The sequence below is a fragment of the Panthera tigris genome, chromosome F3 (assembly GCF_018350195.1).
Source record: "Panthera tigris isolate Pti1 chromosome F3, P.tigris_Pti1_mat1.1, whole genome shotgun sequence".
In the NCBI taxonomy this organism is placed as follows: domain Eukaryota; kingdom Metazoa; phylum Chordata; class Mammalia; order Carnivora; family Felidae; genus Panthera; species Panthera tigris.
Window position 1 is genome coordinate 28257770 of NC_056678.1, and position 17916 is coordinate 28275685.

General features: G+C 36.4%; 1 protein-coding gene across 4 annotated transcripts in view; it reads right to left on the minus strand.

Annotated features, from left to right (window-relative positions):
* The window catches only part of TOR1AIP1 (torsin 1A interacting protein 1), a 42488-nt gene that overhangs the window by 19667 nt on the left and 4905 nt on the right, over positions 1-17916 (minus strand). The window contains exons 3-6 of one of the 4 annotated variants that reach the window (XM_042976657.1): positions 14529-14588; positions 13543-13587; positions 2924-2965; positions 2043-2126 (exon numbers count right to left, since the gene is read on the minus strand). In XM_042976657.1, coding sequence (XP_042832591.1) covers positions 2043-2126; positions 2924-2965; positions 13543-13587; positions 14529-14588 — 231 coding nt within the window. Of the gene's footprint in view, positions 1-2042; positions 2130-2923; positions 2966-13542; positions 13588-14528; positions 14589-17916 lie in introns of all 4 variants that reach the window. The other 3 variants (XM_042976655.1, XM_042976659.1, XM_042976658.1) reach the window with 3 other exon arrangements.

The window sequence follows — 17916 nt, forward strand, 5'->3', positions numbered from 1 at the left end:
AAGCGGGCTCTGTACTGTCAGCACAGAGCCCGATGTGGGGCTCAAACTCATGAACCATGAGATCATGACCTGAGCCGAAGTCTGACACTTAACTGACTGAGCCACCCACGCGCCCCTCCAAAACATATTTCTAACATTAAATACGTGTGTTATTGAAATAATGTATTAACTAATGTGTTGTATCTATTATAAAACAAAAAGACATTTTAATTGGATGAAATAAAATATAAATATACATGAAATTCTAATATTCTCTTCTTGCATTCCAACAGATCTTTTTTTTTTTAAGTTTTTATTTAAATTCCAGTTAGTTAACATACAGTGCAATATTAGTGTCAGATGTACAATTTAGTGATTCAACACTTCTACACAACATCTGGTGCTTATCACAAGTGCACTCCTTAATTCCCATCACCTATTTCACTCACCCCCCCATTCCCTCCTCCCCTTTGGTCACCATCAATTCGTTCTCTACGGTTGAGTCTGTTTCTTGGCTCGCCTTTCTTTTTTTCTCTATGCTTGTTTGTTTCTTCTTGAACCTCTTCAAGGGATAACTGGCTCAGAAAATAATCTAAGAAGATCAGTATTCTTCTTAATATGCTCCCTTTTTTCTTCTTTAGCTAGAGTTTTCTTCTGCACGTGGGTATGTGTGCTTCATTAAGAATTTATTAGAATTCTTAAAGGGATCACAGACCCTTCAGTGTATGAAGTTTAACAGAGCTATATGCTGCTAGCAATAGCATCAAACTATTGGCTACAGGAATGGCTTAATTAGTTTTTAATTTTTAGAGCTTTATGTATACATATACCAAAACTAATAAGAACACTTAGTTTAGTGTTTACTATGTGACAGGTACCTTCTAGGTGCTTGCACATATGAATTAACCTCTTACCAACCCAGATGAGGATACTGAGGAACACAGACATTAAGCAATTGCCTGAGGGCACAAACCTAGTAGTGGAGGAGTGAAACCCAGGGATTCTGGCTCCAGAGCCCATGTTCTTAACCACTATGCTAGAATGGTGCATATCTCCTTTGGGATTTCTGTATCAAGAAAGAATGGGGAACAATGAGGAAGGGTGGGAAATATATAGAATACCAAATGCCCATAAACCAGCCTATGAGCCTATTTTTTAAATGGAATGATAAAGTAAAACACAGAATTATGGAAATTCTCAAAAGATGGTGAGGGGAAAATAGAGAATTACTCTTTCATGGGACTAAATTATAATATTATTTATTATTTACAGAGTTTCAAATTGGTTCAGCACCCTCTTAAGCCTCAATTGGTATTTTGCCCCCACGGTCAATTCTTTCCTTGAATAAACTTAACCACAAATTCACATGAATAGTCATAAACTGTTGCTACTAACTTGGTGTGAATTTGAAGAATCCAGAAATAAAAGTGATTACCTAGGGATAGTAAAACTTCCTAAGAGCTAACATCCCTGACAATATAAGGAATACCACTACCAATGAGATCCGCTTCTCTATAACATTTTAAACAAACTACAAATAACTTCTTTTGAGCACAAAAATATCTTATATCCCATAAACATCAAAGCAGGCTAAAAAGTGACTTATTTGTGGGGTGCCTGGGTGGATCAGTCAATTAAGCGTCCAACTTCGGCTCAGGTCATGAACTTGCTTTCGTGAGTTTGAGCCCCGGGTCGGGCTCAGTGCTGACAGCTCAGAACCTGGAGCCTGCTTTGGAATCTGTGTCTGTCTCTCTCTCTGCCCCTCCCCCGCTTGTGCTCTGTCTCTCTCTCTCTCTCTCTCTCTCAAAAATAAAGATTAAAAAAAAATTTTTTTTAAAGTGACTTGTTTAGATATTATATAGACATTACATGTTACTAATCAGATGCACACATGGAATCAGTAATTTTAAAAAATATTAAAAAGTATACTTTCTAAAAAAGTAGTTTTAATAAAATATTTTATGGAAGTATTTTTTAAAAAAGTAAATTCACAAAATACCTTTAGATTTTTACTAAAAACACAGCTCCTAAGATAAAGTCATATGAATATGAAGATATGTTACCTCCAGAATCAAGAGAATCCCCGGATCTGACCTTAAGAATAGTAATATCACTGTCAGAGCTGTCTTGATCGTCTTGTTCAGTTTCTTCTAAAAAGAAAGAAATAATACACTAGTATAGTCTTTCTTCTAATGCTCTAAAGATCTAGATTAAAACAAGTAATTCAACATTAAAATGAAGCCTCTTTAATTATCAGACATAGAATCACTATTTATTACACTTACTATTCTGGATCACAAAGTTTTATATGAGCTAAAATTGAGCTCATTAATGTTATCTGAGGCATATAATTATATCTCAAGCAAATATTCTGAGTAATATCTACAAGATTATATTCTGAGGCGTTAATGTAAAGTCAAAAAGGAAACAAAGGAGCATTAATAGTGCAGAAATTTTACCTTTTTTGGGGGGGGGCTACATATAGTGTGTAAATTCAGCCAAAATTAGTATATGTACATGTGTGTTTACATATGAGTATCTGTGGTTGTAAAGGGAGGGATGTACACACACACTCATATACAAGCATTTCAGTATGCAGGTAATTAAGATTATGGTGGGTTTTAAAATGGACTAAGTTTTACTGTCCTATTCATAGACTGATTATGAGAATTTAGAAAAAATGATTATATTAATACCATAATCAAAGGCCAGCATATGCTAAAGTCTGTTTTCATTGGCTTTACTTAAAATTAACTCAGACAAAAGATGTTTAAAATGCATATAAAGGCTATCATCACTCACCCTATCCCATTTTATCTAAGACCCAATTATGAATTTAGATAAGCATGAACTTTTTTCCTGAAGAAAAATTTTCTTCTTTAAGTAACTATCAAAATTGTTCACGTTAATGAAAAAAAATTTAGAATATTTTAAAAGAAAATACCTCCTTCAGAAAAATTGACCTTCTGTTGGCTGCTGGTGGCTTCTAGAAAAGAAAAGCAAACACATCATACATGACATCAAAAGCTAAAGCTTAGGAATAAACAATATATAACTATATAATATACAATATGTAATCTATAATATACAATTTAGGGAAGTGAACATAAAGACAGACCAACTAAAATTTTTCTTCTGTTAAATGTTAAAAAATATGTTATTTCCCTTTAGGTTATTTCAGAAATAAGTACGATACAACCTAGAATCAGGAAGAGTTTATTTTTCTTTCAGCCGCAGGTCCGTTTGTACTCTAAACTGTAACCTGTTTGCAGAAAGTATGAAATTCTCCATTGATAAATATTCCAGTCCCTATAGGTTTACTGAATTCTCATTCTCCTATTTGCCACACTCCCCATGCCGTCTTGAGAAACCCATCACACTGGTGGAAAAGACAAATCAGTTCTTTACTGCACTAGTACGTCCAGAAGAAGAAAGGGAGAGAAACCCTAGCTCCAGCACGTCCACGTATGCTATTTTTTTTCAGAGCCAGAGAATTTGGACAAAGATAAATGAGCAACGTGTATCGAACACAGTATTTTTATATGGGCTATACTGAAAAAAAAAAAAATTTAAGGGAGATAAACCCAAAGGGTGGCATTGTACAACTGGGCTAAAATATTGCTGAGTTATCTTTTGAGAAGTGGCATGAATCAGACTGCTCACAAAGCTGAAATCTTTCTTTTCAGCTTTCCCTCTGTTGCTTTTAACCCCTTTTGCTTTTCAAAAGGGGAAAACAATACCGTGGAAGGCAAGTGCCAACACATTATACGGTGAACTTGGAAATATTTTCTTCAGATCAGTTTAATTATATTAATATAACACTGGTCAAACTACCACTATGACAGGGGCAAGTGTAAATCACTATGTGAAATACATTTGCCAATATTTTTGGTATAGGAAAAAACTAACCAAAACAGCAAGTACTATGTCACTCTTATAAAGCTAGGACCTGGTATATTATATTCCATTTTAATCTAGGGTCATAAGGGAAACTGTCTTTTCAATTTTCTTTTTCAAGCAGAAAAATGGAAAATCAAACTTGCCTTAGTGCTATTCTCTTAAAATTTTTTCATTAATATTTCCACTCATACAAAAAGATATCGTTCCATAACACACATATTATCCCTTTTGTAGAGTTTATTTTCATTTATATAACTATTCACATAGCATGCAAACAAAAGATGTTTTCTTAAGAGCCAATAGTTACATCTTAGTCATTATCTTAATAATAGTTACTTCCTTGATATTTGCATGCTGCCAGTTAGTTTTCAAAAATACCCTTCATATCTGCTGATTCCCTAATGTCACAAGAGGACTCTCATAGGTAAGGTTTATGGTATTAAGTGACGTGTCTAAGGGTGTCAGGATGAACAAGTGATAAAAAGGAACTGAATACAGGCTCTTCTGATTTCTAGTCTACCACCCATCTACCACTGCATCAGTCTTATTTATAATGGTATGTATTCAGCACTTAATGATAATTATTTTATTAATTTTCTTTTAAAGAGCAGCTTAAGATTCACAGCAAAACTGAGGGGAAGGTAGATAGATTTCCTTTATGTTTCCTGCCCCACACATGCATAGCTTCCACCATTATCAACATCCCCCACCAGAGTGGTATATTTGTTGAATAGTGGTAAAATTGATGGATCTACATTTACACATCATGTTCACCCAAAGACCCTAATTTACATTACAGTTCACTCTTGGTGTTGTGCATTCTATGGGTTTAGACAAACATATAATGACATGTATCCATCATTATGATATCATACAGAGTATTTTCATGCCCTAAAAACCCTCTGTGTTCCACCTATTCATCCTTCCCCTACCACCACCACCACACCCTTGATGACCATTAATCTTTTTGTTTCTGTTTTAATGTTTATTTATTTTTGAGAAAGAGAGAGACAGAACGTGAGCAGATGAGGGGCAGAGACAGGGAGACACAGAATCCAAAGCAGACTTCAGGTTCTGAGCTGTCAGCACAGAGCCTGACACGGGGCTCAAACCCACGAACTGTGAAATCATGACCTGAGCGAAGTTGGGTGCTTAACCGACCGAGCCACCCAGGTGCCCCAATGACCACTGATCTTTTTACTGTCTCAATAGTTTTGCCTTTTCCAGAACAGTCATATAGGTTCCTCCATGTCTTTTCATGGCTTGACAGCTCAGTGCTTTATAGCACTGAATAACACCCCACCGTCTGGATGTGCCAGTTTATCCATTCACCTACTGAAAGACACATTGGTTGCTTCCAAGTAGAATAATTCCAATAATTATTCCAATTATGAATAATTCTGCTATAAACGTGTGTGCAGGCTTTTGTGTAAACATTAAGTTTTCAACTCATTTGGGTAAATATCCAAGAGTGTAATTGCTGGATCATATGGTAAGAATGACAATGTCATGATGACATACAATGTAGGACATCTTTTCATATGCTCATTTGCCATCTGTATATCTGTTGTTGGGGTGTCTGTTAAGTCTTTAGCTCATTTTTTAAATCAGGTTTTTTTTTTTATTGTTGAGTTCTAAGAGTTCTTTGTATACTTTGGATAATTGTCCTTTATTAGATGTGTCATTTGCAAGTATTTGCTCTCAGTGTCTTGTGTTTTTATTCTCTTGTCATTCTTTTGCAGAGCAGAAGTTTGTAACTTCACTGAAGTTCAGCTTATCAATTCTTTCATGGGTTGTGCTCTTTGTTTTCATCTAAAGAAGCATCAATCAGCATACCCAAAGGCCTTCAGATTTTCTTCTGGGAGTTTTGTACAGTTTTTTAAAAAAACTTACATTTAGGCCTGTGATACATTTTTAGTTAATATTTGCAAAGGGTTTAAGGTCTGTGTCTAGATTTTTTTTTTTTTTTTTGCATGTGGATATCCAGTTGTTCTAGCCATTTGTTGAAAAGATTCTGCCCTCCATTGTATTGACTTTGTTAAAGATCAGTAGACTACACATGGATCTGTTTATGGGTTCTCTATTCTGTTCTATTCATCTATTCTTCTACCAATACCACACTGTCTAGATTACTGAAGCTTCACCGTCAGTCTTGAGGTTAAGTCCTCCTACTTTATTCTTCAATACTGTATCGGCTATGCTGGGTCTTTTGACTCTATATGAACTTAATCATTTTCTCAAAATAAGTTGTTGGGATTTTGATTGGGAATGCACTGAATTTACAGATTAAGTTGAGAAGAACTGACTTCTTGACAATACTGAGTCTTCCTATCCATGAACGTGGAATATCTCTCCGTTGGTTTTAAGTAAATTCTTTGATTTCATTTATGAGTTTTATAATTTTTCTCACATAGATCTTGTACATATCTTCTTAGATATATACCTGTAAGCATTTCGGTGGGGAGAGGGGTGCTAACTAAATTGTGTTGTTTTTAATTTCAAATTTTTCTTGTTCATTGCTGGTATGTAGGACAGTGATTGGCTTTTTTATATTAACTTTACATTCTGCAACCTTGCTATAATTGCTTATTAGTTCCTATTTTTTGTCCATTCTTTTGGATTTCCTACACAGATGATCACGTTACCTGTGAACCAAGACACTTCTTCCTTCCCAACCTGTATACCTTTTGCTTCCCTTTGTCTTACTGCATTAGCTACGTTGCTCCAGCACAATGTTGAAAAGAAGTGGTGAGCAGGGGCATCTATGCCTAAATATCCATTTAGGTTCCTTCCTATCATACCTTGATGGCTTATTCCTTTTTAGCACTGATATTAGTACAAAAGCTTCCAGTGTCTCACCATTATGTTACCTGTAAGGTTTTTTTTTGTAGATAGTGTTTATCAAGTTGAGAAAGATTCCCTCTATTCCCAGTTTACTGAGAGTTTTTATCATGAATGGGTGTTGGATTCTGTCAAACACTTTTTCTGCATCTATTAATACTATGTGTTTTTTGCTTTTTTAGTCTGTTAATATGATAGATTCTCAAATGTCGAGCCAGTCTTTCATACCTACGACAAATCCTGTTTGGTTGTAGCATTTTTTTTTTTTTTTTCAGTTTTAAAGTAATCTGTATAGTCAATGTGGAGCTTGAACCCACAACCCCAAGATTAAGAGTTATGTTCTTTACCAAGTGAGCCAGCCAGGTGCCCCTAATTCTTTTTGTAGTTTTTTAAAATTCATTTTGCTAATATTTTGTGAAATACTGCATCTGTTCATGAGATATTGATCTATAGTTTTCTTGTGTTTGTCTGGTTTTAGTATTAGGGGAATGCTGGCCTTACAAAATGAGTTAGGAAGTATTTCCTCTACTTTTATCCTCTGAAAGGTACCTTAGAGAACTGGTATAATTAATTTCTTTAAATATTTGATAGTATTCACCAGTGAACTCATTTAGGCCTGGTGCTTTCTGTTTTGGAAATTTATTAAATATTGAGTCAATGTATTTAAATAGATATAGATGTATTTAAATAGATAACAGATTATCTGTTTCTTCTTGTGTGTTTTAGCCGATTGTGTCTTTCATGGAAAGGGTCCATTTCATCTAGATTATCAAATTTGTGGGCTTCAACATGTTCATAGTATTTCTATATTATCCTTTTAATTTTCATGAAATCTATACTAATTTGTGTCCTTTTACCTTAGTTTACCTCTTTTCTTTTTTTATCCTTAACCTGGTTAAAGGCTTTCCCTTTGAATGATAATTCTGCAAGATACAGAATTCTAGGTTGGTGGTTTTTTCCTCTCACACTTAAAATCATTCATTCCACACTCTCTTCTCACTTGCATGGTTTCTGAAGAGAAGTTGGATGTAATTCTTATCTTTGTTCCTTTATGGGTCAGGTGTCTTCTCTTCCTATAACTTCTTTCAGGTTTTCTTCATCTTTGATTTTCTGTAGTTTGAAAACGATAAACACCCAGGTGTATTTTTTGTGCATTTGTTCTGCTTGATGTTCTCAGAGCTTCCTGAATCTGTGGTTTGGTGTCTGACATTAATTTGGAGAAATTCTAGATCATTGTCTCAAGTATTTCTTCTGTTCCTTTTTTCTCCTCCTTCTGGCACTCCTATTACGCGTATGTTATATACAATATTTTATAGTTGTATAGTCCTTGGATGTTCCATTTTGTTGAGTCGTTTCCTCTGCTTTTTGGTTGAGAATTGTATTTGAGAATTGACATATGACACTGTGTAAGTATGTGTAGATGTTGACTTGATACATTTATATATTGATTACCACCATAGCACTGGTTAACACCTCTATCACATTATCATTTATTTGAGGATTCTATCAATATGCCCTCTAGCACAGAAATTTTTTCCTCAGCCAAGTCCAGTCTAATATGTCTATCAAAGGCGTTCATTTCTATTACAGTGATGTTGAATCCCTTGCATTTCTTTTTGCTTCCTAGGATTTCCATCTCTGCTTACATTGTCCATCTGTTTGTGCATGCTGTCTACTTTATCCATTAGAATCCCTAGCATACTAATCATAGTCGTTTTAAATTTCTGGTCTGATTATTTCCAACACCCTTGCCATACTGGTTCGGATGTTGGCTTTGTCTCTTCAAATTGTTTTTCTGCCTTTCATTATGTCTTGATACCATACCTTAATGTTAAGATTTTGTCTTGATGGTGGACATGATGTACTGGTTAAAGGAACTTCTGTAACTAGGTCTCTAGTAATGTGATGATGAGGTCCAGAGAGAAAGGGAAAGGGCTTCATAGTCCTATAATTAGGTCTTAGTCTCTTAGTGAATTTATGCCACAAATGGCTCTCAGTGTTTTTCTTTTCTCCTTAGGTGGGACATGTTGTCTACGGTGGCCTGGAATAGAGTATTTTCCTTTCCCCAGGTCAGTTGGGCTGATAATACCCCAGTAGGTCAGGTTCTGGGTAACTAGATTGCCCTGAAGGCAGGCCTTATTAAGAACAGAGTGCTCTGGCATATTTCAAAATGATTCTTTCCCCCCCACCCCCCGCTCCCTGCTGAAGCATGAGGGGACTTTTCTCTGATATTTACTCTGGGAATTTGGTCGAGCCCCTGGAGGTATACCTCAAAATCTAGTGGGGTACTCCCCATGACTGGGTCCCCTTGTAATATTTAACTCAGACTTCTGCACACCAAGCCTCCTGCAGTTCATCAGTTACAGTTCAGATTTTGCTACCCCAGAACTGGTTCCTGGAGACATCTCCACTTTTGAGCCTGAGCTCTTGGTAAGCCACAATTTCCTGTATTTGCATCTTTCTCCAACTTTGAGGGCAGGGGTTTGCCCTGCGTTCTCTCCTTTCTTACAGATCCAAAAAAGAGCTTTTGATTTTTTAGATGTGTTTATTCGTTGCTAGGTTAGCTTCTTACACGTGGAACAGGAGGGAAACCAAAAGTCTCTCTCAATAATTTTTTGAATTAATGACAAAGAAAAGGCTGAGGGCTGAACTCTTCTAATACAAGAGGTTCCAATAACTTCTAAGTGTAACTCGTTTAAAATAGAGCTTTGCAGGGAGCCTGGGTGGCTCAGTCAGTTATGCATCTGATTTCAGCTCAGGTCATGATCTCGCAGTTTGTGAGTCTGAGCCCATCTGGGAGTCCCTCTTTCTTCCCCTCTGCTCCTCCCTCGCTTGAGCATACACATGTTCTTTTTCTCAAAATAATAAATAAACTTAAAAAATAAGATCTAACAGTAGCTTTGCTAAAGTTACAACTATATTTGAACATTATGTTTTATATAGTTTAAAATTATTTGGTATAGCAAAATTTTAGGCTAAATTGATTTTAGAATCTGTGTGTTTCTTCACTGAGTCACCAGAAAGAAAATGAATAGTGCAGTAATCCCTCCCTTTCTGATCCTGATATAATTTATTTCCATGTACTTTTTAAACTCCAGGTCAATTTGTTCAGAGCCAAATCACCTAGTAATTAATCACTCATATAAAAGTAAAATTAAATCTCCTTTATTGTTTATGTATGTGTTGTCCAATTAGCATGGGGAGAATTTAAGAATTTTTTTTAACCAACTTATATAAGGGAGCTCCCCATTTATTTTTTATATCATTATATTTCAAGTATTTAATATATCACGGATTTCTGAACACTTTAATCTAGTGTCCAAAGGTCTTTTCTTTAGAATTTTATGTTTCTGGGGCGCCTAAGTAGTTCAGTTGGTTAAGCGTCTGACTCTTGGTTTCAGCTCCGGTCATGATCTCGTGGCTTTGTGAGTTCAAGCCCCACATCAGGCTCTGTGCTGGTGGCATGGAGCCTGCTTGGAATTCTCTCTCTCCCTCTCTCTCTTCCCCTTCCCCACTCATGCTGTCTCTCTCTCAAAATAAAGAAATAAACTTTAAAAATTTTTTTAAAGAATTTTATGTTGCTAACAATATCAATAGTATTCAAAGGGTGAACAATAACTTGTTAAACAAGGCTGTCTTCAATATTATTACTAATATTGTGCCTTATGCATAATCCAATAATATCTTATGAATTAGATGTTCTATACATTTGACAATAATCATCATTGTTATCAGTCTACTCGTTGTCTTGGCTATAGACTTTTTAACTGTGGTTTTCATTCTGGTACATGAAGGTCAGGAATTTCAAGTCCTCCTAAATGCCATTTCCTCCATGAAACCTTCCCAACCTCTCCTGCAGAATAAGGCACTTCTCTTCTAGGCTATCAAATACATATACCACCATTTTAACACTTACAACATTAATTTATCTAGCTTGTTTTTTTTTCTTTTTTTTCCCATTATCTCTCTAAGAGCTACTACTCTAAGAGCTAGGGGAAAAAATTATCATGGCTCTTTATGGTTCCAGCATTTAGGCCAGTCACTGATACATACAGAAGGTGGTTAAAAATAAATGTTTGTTTAATAAATGAATAGACTTTTGTATCACAGAATAAAAACCTTTAAGACTTTTGCTAAAATTGTTCATACCATGACAAAAAAAAACATGACTTAACAACTCAAGAAAATAGTGTGAAATTAGTGCTTAATAATGAGGTTTCATGCAAGGTTTTAAACATTCTACATTTTCACCTTTTTAACCCAAGCCACAAAGAATGCATAAATATTTAAATACAATCTGATGATGAATCAGTAGCATTTAGTACCACATGAGAAGTTTTCATTTTATTTCCCTGTTTCGCATTCATCTTCATTTTAAACCTCTTGGCTTCTACGTGTAGAAGGTTAAAATACTTTTTTTTTAAAAAAGGTATTACTCTTCCCTATGCTTATGCAGAAGCTTTGAGAAATTCAACTCTTATTTGGAGTAATGATACCTTCAATTAAAAAAAAGTTAAAATATTATAAAAGTTGTAGCAAAACAGAGAGAGAATAGGCTGGGTCACAGTAGATCTTCCCAAAGCTGGGGACATCCTGGCTAAGGTTGGTGGGGTTGCGGGGGGGGTTTAGCCTTGGGCCTGGGGTGGCAGCTTCACCACCTAGGATCCCCAGGACCCACCACTCCCCCAACTGGTGTCCCCCAGATTCACGGTGAGAACATGGCACTGGCTCTTAGTTCTGACATACTGGCCACTGACCTCGCCTACACCTGGTCCACAAAGGGATGCGATTTCACCGGGCCCACAAGACCTCTGAAAAAGCCGTCTTCACGGCCTAGACCAAGGGGGTCGCCCTCAACCAGCTGTGGCTGAAGGAGCTACGGACCGTCAGCCCCCTGTTCTCTGGTGGTGTGAGCCGCCTGTGGTACTCAGGCCACAGCATGGAGCAGTATGCTGCTCTGGGTGGCACGGCACGCGCCAGTGAGCACTGCTGTGGGCCCAGGAGGCCTAGAGCCCTCGCCACCCGGCTCCCAAATAAAGTGGGCCCAAAAGGAAAACAAAATTATACAGGCTGTGGCATTTAGTAGACAAATGGCAATAAATAAAGGAGCTGTTAAGGAGGTACCACTTTTCCAATGATCTCAACCAACTAATAAAAGGACTTTCAGAAGACCTAGGGCACTTGTTTGTTGTAAGAATAGATCACATACAACCATCTCTTCAGGCAGAGACAAACCACTAATTATACCACTTTCCTTTCCTCAGCTACAGTTTTAAAGGAAAACACAAAGTTCCAAGTATACCTGTACTATAAGGTTTTCTATTCCTAGAGACTTATTGCATGTGTTGGTGTGAGCAGTGAAGTGAAGGATACTCCAGGAACTCATACTTTGTATTTTGTCTGGGGACAAAGACATGAAGGTTTCACAAATGAGACTCTGATGCTTTCTCAAAGAGAAGACTAGACAGAACACAAGAGTCCGTGTGTCTCCCGTCTTCTTACGCTGTCAGTACAGACTAGGGTGGAGTGCTTTAACATGGATTGGAGTGCTCAATCTATGTTGAGGCAAGTATGCAACTCTCTGAATTTACTCTTAGAACAAACAAATGACCGTTTGGGTGATTTGCTGTCTTTATTCCTGCCACCGGTATAAACCAGGGAGCGGTAAGCTTTTTCCATAGAGGGTCATATAGTAAACATATTTGAGGCTTTGCTAGCCACACAAGGTCTCTTTTCTTAGCTCACAGGCTGTGCAAAAACAGGATTGCAGGTCAGATTTTTAACTAGAGGCTGACCCACAGCATAGACACCTTTAAGAGTGGTACCTTTAAGATTATTCAATGCCAATGTGCTTTTGAGAACAGAGGCAGAGTGGGGCAGCAGGAAGGAGTATAAAGAACGGTCTGGGGATATTACTAGTATTCAAGCTCCATGAACAGTCATTTTTGATATTCTAACAGGTACTAGCATTACTATAAAAAAGAATCAGAGGAGGCCATTTTCTGTTAATCCCACAGAAATGTTCTTTAAACTGGAAAGCACTTTTAAAAGTTACTTCTCACTATAAAGTACTTATAAAAATCATTTCTAACTCTAGCATAAAGAGTAAAAGTGGATTATTTCAACTTCAAGTTCTTTACCAATTAAGAAACTATGACTTAAAAAAATTTTTTTAAGTTTTTAAATAAAGCACTTGAGAAACTCTACTGGGTACCAGTACACATGATGAACTGCATACTGTAAGGATCACTTTCAGACACTATCCTGAGGTCTCCAAGAAGTCAACCCGAGTTTAACTGAAAGATGAATTTTTAAAAAGTTGCAGCTATTTTTTTAAAAAAGGGGAAGTTTCCTTCGTTTTGACTCATCTCTAAATTTAGAAAAATACTGTAACTTAAAACTAAGTCTAACCACAATCAATGTAGGTTCTCTTAACGCTGTGGATCTGGGTATCTCATGTCCTACACCAAAGCAAACACTGGAAAGTGAATCTCTAATTCACTTTCTAACTCAAGAAAAACTATGAATTGGTAAGCTGATATTCCTTTTTCTCACAGAAATGTGAATTCAACAAAGTCTAATAAAAATTAAAATGTGTTTGTATTACATGTTCCTATATGAACTTAAATAACAAAAGACATAATTTCAGACAGAATTAAGAATCAGGGCAATAAGAAAGGTCATAGCCATAGGCACAGTGTCCCACAAGCTGAGAAAATGAACAAAGAAATATTCTCAAGCCAGTGACCAACTGTGTATACTCCTGTGTTCTGATCCTCAGAACCCTTGAAAAGAACCTGTAAGAATTAGAGATAAACAAACCTAATTCACTCATTTTAGTATTTCCATTTGTTTTGTATGCCGAATCTGCAAGAGAGATAGCAAGAAAATGATTAGAGTTTAAGAGGAAATGCATCATGTGGTCCTTTACCACAGGTTCATCATCAAAACCTTAACAGATCTTTGTCATTGTAATACTTAAAACGACAGTTATCAAAAAAAACCCATCCTAATTCTTTCTTAAAGAGAAGGATCAAGAAGTAGAAACCTAATGTGAAGATAAATAAGGTTCTTCTTTAGTTCCCATGATAAAGCACCCTTATGTGCTAATGAACTCTGACAAGGAAGCAGAAGTAGACTGTTTGGATGCCTTTACTGGTTATCTCTCACAGTCATGAAATCAACTTAAGGGCAATACTTGTTAGAGGTTTTCATCAAAAAGAAATGTAAATGAGGCAGAAAAATTTGATAGCACTGAGCTATAAAGCCTCCGTCTTGATTTTTTTATTAGCATTATGCTGGGAAGAATAAAAAGCCCCTGATCCTAGTTTAAAATCATCATACTAACAAAAAGAATCATAGAAACCTCTTAAAAACAATGAGGAAGGCCTTTATATATATGTATATATATATATACATATATATATATACATATATATACACACATACACATATGTATGGAAAGATGTCTCAATAGATTAAGTAAAAATAAAAACACAATAAGAAGGTACAGAAAAGAGTGTTTATTGGGCTAACATTTGTGATAAAAGGAAGGAAAATATCATTTATGCATGAATTTCTTTGTAGCTCCATTAAATATCTCTAAAAAAAGACCTAAGAAACTGAAAACACTGGTTCCCTCTAATGAGGAGGCTAGGTGGGTAAAGGACAGAGGGACAGGGAGATTTTTCACCATGTATTTATAATAACTTTTAAATTTCGAACCATATGAATACATGCACTAACCTATTTAAAAATAAAGCTATATTTACAAAACATTTAAACCAACAGACAAAACAATCTCTTACCAGGTCTTGGGCTTCTTAGGGGGCGTCTACACAGGCTGATTACAGGATCTTCACTCAGCACTAATATAGGAAGAACATTAAAAAATATATAAAATGTCAAACATACTAGATTTATTATACAATTATCTATTTATTCAACAAAGGTTTTTCTGAACCCTTCATTATTTTAAGTATGGGAATGTAAAACTGAACTACCAATTTCCTGCCATAAAAAATTTATGAACATGATAGAAAAAATATGCAATTTTTCTCAGCAGATCACATTTATATAAGAAAGGAATACCAAATAAAACTCTTCTAAATTTCTCATATGAGAACCAAATTTGTACTGTAGCACCAACTCAATTATTTCATTTGAGGCTTATCCTCATTATGGATTATTCATGGCATACTTTAATTTAGGAGTTAACTTCCTGAGAGTTAATATAGTACCTCCAACTATTTAACCTTGTGTGTGTGTTCAGGAAATGCAAACTCTAACTTAAATAAAGTGTTACCATTAGCCAGGGTTTCAGACTGTCTATGGTTCAATGGTATAGGGCTAATGGGGAAGCCAATCCCATCATATAAAATGTTAACCTAGAAAGCCAAGATGTGTTCTCAAAAAACATCAAACATTATCTAAAGTCCAATATATATCTGAATTTGGATTATATTATGTTTGTTTCATTTGTCTTTATAAAAAACATCATGGAGCCCCTGAGTGGCTCAGTTGGTTAAGCATCAGACTCCTGATTTTGGCTCAGGTCATGATCTCACGATTTGTGAGTTTGAGCACCACATCAGGCTCTGCACTGACAGTGTGAAGCCTGCTTGGGATTCTCTCTCTCTCCCTTTCTCTGTCCCTCCCCTGCACATGTGCACATGCTCTCTCTCTCAAAATAAATGAAACTTAAAAACAACAACAACAACAACAACAACAACATTGTGTTTGGCGCTGTAGGAGAACAGTGAAAACCATTCTGAACTGGTTATCACTGGTCCCCGCCATTACACTGACTGCCTATGTTTGTTTTTACAAAACTGACTTCACGCAATTTCCCCATTAAGAGTATCTAGAAGAGAAACTGTGATGGGCCAGGCACTTGTTTGTTCGAAAAACACTTATTGAACATGTTTCTATATATCTTAAAGACAGAGACGTAGAAAAGCAATTAAACTTCTGTAGCTCAAAAAGGCAGAACTAAGATCAACACACAGAAAGTAAGAGACAAGTTAGCTTTTAATTACTTAAGTTATTAATGTTGTCTCCAAAACAGAACAGATAGTGAGGGAATGATTTTCACCTCACTGAAAATGATCAGGCAGTATATGAATGGATGCTAACAAAGGGATACTTGCATTGATAGAGACTTTGGGTAGATGAATTCCCTAAATCTTCCAGCTGTAAGATTCTATGAAATATCTATCTCAGTTGCTAGTATTTCAAACATCAGGTATTTAAAACTTATAAAAATAGCTTTTAAAATAAATTCTGTACATGTTCATAATCCCATTATTACAACTACTTTCCTCTTTTTCTCTTCTGCATTCTCACCTTTATCAGGCTTAATTAAAACCTAAAACTCAACTTAATCTATAGACATCAATTACTACTTTTTTTCCCTATCTTTTAAGAAGTATTTCCTGGGGGCGCCTGGGTGGCTCAGTCGGTTGAGCGGCCGACTTTGGCTCAAGTCGTGATCTCGCGGTCCGTGAGTTCGAGCCCCGCATTGGGCTCTGTGCTGACAGCTCAGAGCCTGGAGCCTGTTTCAGATTCTGTGTCTCCCTCTCTCTGACCCTCCCCTGTTCATGCTCTGTCTCTGTCTCAAAAATAAATAAACGTTAAAAAAAAAAAAAATTAAAAAAAAAAAAAGAAGTATTTCCTGTACGCTCTATTATGTACATATCCTTAGAGAAGATGCTTCAAGGAGACAGAGTACCAAAGAGAGATATTATTAGAGAATAAAAGAGCAAGTACCCTTATTTTGTAGCAATCTTCTTCCCTTGTCTGCTTTTGCTCACTGCTGCACCCCCAGCATCTAGCATGGGGACTGGCATAAAGTAGGTATTCAGTAAAGATCTAGAGAATGAATACTCCAAAAAAATCAAATGTTCAGCAGCCAGAGAATCAAATGTTCATGACAAAATGGTAGATATTCAAAAATAATTATCTATGATTATTTAACTAGAAACCACAACTGTTGGAACAAAAATACCTATTTAACTTTAGGAAAAGTAAATGAAGTTCTCCCAATATAATTTTATATTGTAAAATAGTTCCATGATTTCCAGAAAGGAATGAATCTGACCACAGAACAGTTATGTAAGAATACATGGACTGGGGCACCTGGGTGACTCAGTCTGTTAAAAGTGTCCAACTTTGGCTCAGGTCATGATCTCATAGTTTGTGAGTTCAAACCATGCATCAGGTTCTGTGCTGACAGCTTGAAGCCTGGAGCCCGGAGCCTGTTTCAGATTCTATATCTCCCTCTCTCTGTCTCTGCTTCTCCCTCACTCAAGAATTTCCTCTCTTTCAAGAATAAACATTAAAATAAATACATACATACATACATATATACATACATGGACTGAACTGAATGAACAACTCAATGACTATTTTAATGTGAAAACATTTCAATTCTGGAACTTCAAACAATAAGAGTTCAATCTGTATCCCTGTTCTAAACTAATCAGTATTTCTCATGGCTTAGAAAAACAGGAAGGCAGATGATGTAGTTGTCTTTAGTAGGTTGTTTTAGAAGGTGGCCCGTTGGCTTTGGTCTTTATTCTTATTTTTGGATAGATTTCTCTCAGTCCACACCAGTGGTCCTATATACAATTACAGCACTATTTTTCAACATGAAAGTTAAACAGAAAGTCTATAAGGGGAAAGGTCTACTTAAAGTAGTACTCCATCAAAGAGTGACTACTATTTACATAATTCCTCCGCTAGACACACATTATAAGCATTTGTTCAATAATTCCCTAAACTCTTTCCTTGAAGCATGCCAAGTGCTTGATGCAGGATGATTTTTTTTTTTAATTTTTTTTTTTTTAACGTTTACTTATTTTTGAGACAGAGAGAGACAGAGCATGAACAGGGGAGGGGCAGAGAGAGAGGCAGACACAGAATCTGAAACAGGTTCCAGGCTCTGAGCTGTCAGCACAGAGCCCGACGCGGGGCTCGAACTCACGGACCGTGAGATCATGACCTGAGCCGAAGTCGGACGCTTAAGCGACCAAGCCACCCAGGCGCCCCTGCAGGATGATTTTTAAAAGTACCACTGAATTCTCGGGGCGCCTGGGTGGCTAAGTTGGTTGAACATCAACTCCTGATTTCAGCTCAGGTGATGATCTCACCATTCGTGAGCTCGAGCCCCACGTCTGGCTCCATGCTGTCAGCATG